Source organism: Penaeus japonicus, unplaced genomic scaffold (assembly GCF_977035675.1).
Source record: "Penaeus japonicus unplaced genomic scaffold, GWHDUDI00000001_assembly GWHDUDI00000005, whole genome shotgun sequence".
Classification (NCBI taxonomy): domain Eukaryota; kingdom Metazoa; phylum Arthropoda; class Malacostraca; order Decapoda; family Penaeidae; genus Penaeus; species Penaeus japonicus.
In genome coordinates, this window is record NW_028234407.1 from 21,249,889 (window position 1) to 21,254,888 (window position 5,000).

The following is a 5,000-nucleotide window of genomic DNA, read 5'->3' on the forward strand; positions in this document are numbered from 1 at the left end:
GTGTGTGTGTCTGAGTGTGAGTGTGTGTGTGTCTGAGTGTGTGTGTGTGTGCGTGTGCGTGTGTGTCTGAGTGTGTGTGTGTGTGTGTCTGAGTGTGTGTGTGTGTGTGTGTCTGAGTGTGTGTGTGTGTGTGTGTGTGTCTGAGTGTGTGTGCATGTGTGTGTGTGTTTGTGTGTGTGTGTGCATACGTGCGTGCATGTGTGTGTGTGTGTGTGTGTGTGTGTGGCGTGTGTGTGTGTGCATGTGTGTGTGCATGTGTATGTGTGTGTGTGTGTGTGTGCATCTGTGTGTGTGTGTGTGTGTCTGTGGGAGTGAAGGTGTGTGTCTGTGAGTGTGTGTTGTGTGGTCTGTGTGTTTGTGTGTGTGTTGTTCTATGTGTGTCATCTGCAGTGTGTGTGTTAGTGTGTCTGTGTGTGTGTGTGCAGGTGTGGGTGTGTGCATGTGTGTGGTGTGCGGTTCTGTGTGTGTTCTGTGCGTGTAAGCTGTGTGTGTATGTCTGTGTGTATCTGTGTTTCGTGTCCCGTGTTTGTGTGCGTGTCTGTTAGTCTGTGTCTGTGTTGTGGGTGTGTATTGTCTGGGTGTGTGTGTCTTGTTGTGTAGTTTGTGTGTGTGTCGTGTGAGTGTTGTGTGTCAAATGTTGTGTTGTGTGTGGGGTGTGTCAGAGTGATGTGTTATGTGTGTATGGTGTGTGTGTGTTTGTCTTAGTGAGTGTGTCTGGCCTGTGTGGTGTTGTGTCTGTGTCTATTTGTGTGGTCCTGTGGGGGTATGTTCGTGTTTTGTGACTGTGTTTTGTCGTGGGTGTGTTGTGGGTATATATGTGTGTGTGTGTGTGTAGGTGTTGAGTGGTTTGTGTTGTTAGTGTGTGTGTGTTTGCTGTGTGTGGGTCTATGTTGTGTGTGTGGTGTGTCTGTCCTGTCTGGTCTGTCTGCCTGTGTGTGTGTGTGACCGTCTGTTTGTGTATGTGTGTAAGTGTATGTTTGTGTATGTGTGTAAGTGTATGTTTGTGTGTGTGTGTGTCTATGTGTGTGTGTGTCTGTGTGTGTTGTGTTGTGTGCGTGCATGCTTGCGTGCGTGTATGTGCATCTAGTCAGTCGTCTGCCTGTGTTGTGTTGTGTGTGTGTGTGTGTGGGTGGTGTTGTGTGTTGTGTGTGTGTGTTGGTGTTGTGTGGTGGTGTGTGTGTGTGTGTTTGTCTGTGTGTTGTGTGTTTATGTGTGTGTGTGTGTGGGTGTTGTGTGTGTATGTGTGTGTTTGTCTGTGTGTGTGTGTGGTGAGTGGTGTGTTGTGTTGTGTAATGTGGGTGGGGGTGTGTGTGTGTCTGGTGTTTTGTGTAGTGGTGTGGTGTGCTAAGTGTGTGTGTTTGTGTGTGTGTGTGTGATGTGTGTGTGTCTTGTGTGTGTGGTGGCTGTGTGTGTGTGTTGTTGTGTGTGTGTGTGTTGTGTGTTGTGTGTGTCCTGTGTGTTGTTGTGTTGGTGTGTGTCTGTGTGTGTGTGTGTGTGTCTATGTTTGTACTATAGGTGTGTGGTCTTTGGGTGTGTCTAGTTTGATCTGTGTTGTCGTGTTGTTGTGTGTAATGTTTGTTGTGTGTGTGTGTGTGTTGTGCGTGTCTCTGTGTGTGTGTGTGTGTGTGTGTGTGTGTGTGTGTGTGTGTGTGTGTGTGTGTGTGTGTGTGTGTGTGTGTGTGTGTGTGATTTTCTGACTCAGCAACATAAGTCATCTATTGGTATTATCAAGGACAGATTATGCATAAATGAAACTAAATTTACTTTTTAAAAATACTTTAACACAAATAAATCATCATTATATGTTAAAAAGCTGCAGTGTCAGAAAATATACATGAAATTTAATTTGTTTATGATTAACCCATTCCCGACGGGGGAATTCTAGCCTTGAATGTCCAAATGCCGGGGCGTTCGAATTATTAGGCCTAAATCAATTGAATGGCCGGCACAATACTGTGCCGCCCGGCAACTGGGCTTTTGAATGCGCGGTACACATGCTGTACCACCCGTCCTGTGTGGGTTAAAATCTAATCTGTTCAAGACCTTACACATTACACTAGTTTAATGGATGACATATCACACTGAGCCATGTTAAAATGCCTGCTGTGAGCTACCTACTAAATGTAAAATTCCTGATTCCCACGAGTTTTAGTTTCTAGTTGAGGCTGGGTTGGCCTACACAAGATAATAATCATACCAACATCTTTCTGGGTTGATTGGTCATACCTTAGTTTCCCTGGGTTTGTGCAAAACACATTTTTTGTGTATTTTAACCCATTCACGACGGGGGCATTCCAGCCTTGCATGTCACAATGCCGGGGCTCTCGAACGCATAGGCCTAAATCAGTTAAATAACCGACGCCATATCGCGTCCCCAGTGAACAGGCCTAATATGCGCGGTACAGTGTTGTTAAAAAGAAAAGTGTTAAAGTTTCTAAAATATTATGTTTATTTTCCCAGTAACCTCTGAGTATCTGCACAGGGTTTTCAAATAATAAATTAAAAAAAATAAATAAAAAATAAAAAAGTGTCATAAGGCTTTCACCACACAATTTCAACATTCCTAATGACCTTTCTAATTCCTAATGATTTGAAGGAAAAACAATTCAAAATATGAGTCTAAAGATTATAACATGAAAAAACTTGTGCCAGGAAAAAACTCTTTATTTATACATTTTTACACTCACTTCTCTGTTGTTTATTTCTCTAAAATGTATCAATATTTTAACAAGTGGCTTACCAAGAAAATACTTTGAAAAAAACTCTTCTGTATAACTGCATAACCTATTTTTCTTGGTGTAAGACAAGTATCTACATATATATGTGAGAGTCTGTGTGTATATACAAATAATTACTAGATATATATATACTATATAGATATATTATGTACATGTTTATATATATAATATATTATATATATATATATAAAATATGAGTATTATATATATATATATATATATATATTATATATATAATCATACAAATATATATATATAGATATAGATAATATAAAAATATATATATATATATAATATATTTATTTATATAGTCTGATATATATATTATTATGTATTATATATATATATATATATATTTATATATATATAGAGATATATATACATATATGTATAATATGCTTATATATATATATATATATATATATATATATATATAATATATATATATATATATATATATATATAGATATATGCCATATATAGTATGTATATATATATATATAAATATATATATATATAATATATATTATATATATATATATTTATATATATATATATATTTATATTTTATATATATATTATACTATATGATATATTCTCGGATTTACAATATAAAATATAGATATAATATATGTACAAGGTATATATATAAATATATATATATATATAATATATCTATATATTTATATAAATATTACTATATATATATATATATATGGTTTATATATATATATATATACATAATATATTTATATAATAATATATTATATAATATTATATATATAATATATATTTAATATATATATAAATAATAAATATGATAATATATATATTTATATAGGTATTATTTATGATATTTATATTATAATTTATATATTATCTTTTTTATAAATATATATACATTATATACATTATCTATATATATGTATACATAGGTAAATAGGAGTATATTAACTTACTTATCTGATATAATATATATGACATAAACATTTACATATATATAACAATACATATATATATATATATACATATACATATCTATACATATACCTATATATATATTATATATATATATATATATATATAGGACATATATTATATATACTATAATATAGTATATAGGTATATAGGTATATATATATGATATATAATTATAATATACATATACATATACATTAACATATACCTTATACATTATATGGGTATACATATATTTTTCATACATATGTGTAAAATATATATATAACTATATAAGTTGATATATATTATAGATATATAATATATATAACAAATGATATTATAATATATACTTAGACATATATTAAAGTATGTATATATATATCTCTATTCGGTATAATATATATATATATTAGTTTTGTATATAAGATATATATATATATATAATATAGTTGTGTATACCAATTATGTATATATGATTTCATATATAGTTTTGCGTATATATTTATATTTATATATATATATATATATTATTAATATATATATATAAATAAATATATATATATTTATATAGTTACATATCTGTATATATAGTGAGTTATATATTATAGAGTATTTATATAGTAATATCTATATATATATATATATAGTGATATATTCATATATGGGTTATATTATGGCATATTAGATAGTATATATATATGAGATATATATATATATATATATATATATTTAATATATATTGCATATATATATGTATAGTCTATATATATATATAGATAATTTGATATATATAAAATATATATTTAATATATATATATATATATTTAGATAATATATATTATATATATATATAGTTATATGTTATATATATATTAGATATAGGTATATATATATTTATATGATATATAGATAGATTTATATATGTTCATGTTATATATATATAATATATATATAGATATATATATATTATATAAATACGTATAGTATATGGTCCGCTCTTACCTATGAGATATATCTGTATATTATAGTTTAAATATACTATATCTAAGACAATATATATAAGATACAGAGTCATATATATAATATAAATATATAGATTAACATATTATCTATATTCAATTACTAATATATTAATTTATATTTCATATATATTTATATAATACTTGTTCCCTCTCTATATATCATTTATATATATATCATATATATAGCATATCAATACATCTATAATATACATAGACATATACATATATATATACATATTTTATACAATACTATATAAGTATATAGTATATATAGATATAT

General features: G+C 29.1%; 1 protein-coding gene across 1 annotated transcript in view; it reads right to left on the reverse strand.

The window, feature by feature from the left end:
- The window catches only part of LOC122256505 (PXMP2/4 family protein 4), a 17,386-nt gene that overhangs the window by 1,087 nt on the left and 11,299 nt on the right, over positions 1-5,000 (reverse strand). The window contains exon 4 of the mRNA XM_086536671.1: positions 4,701-4,713. Within this exon, the coding sequence (XP_086392797.1) occupies positions 4,701-4,713 (13 nt within the window). The remainder of the gene's footprint in view (positions 1-4,700; positions 4,714-5,000) is intronic.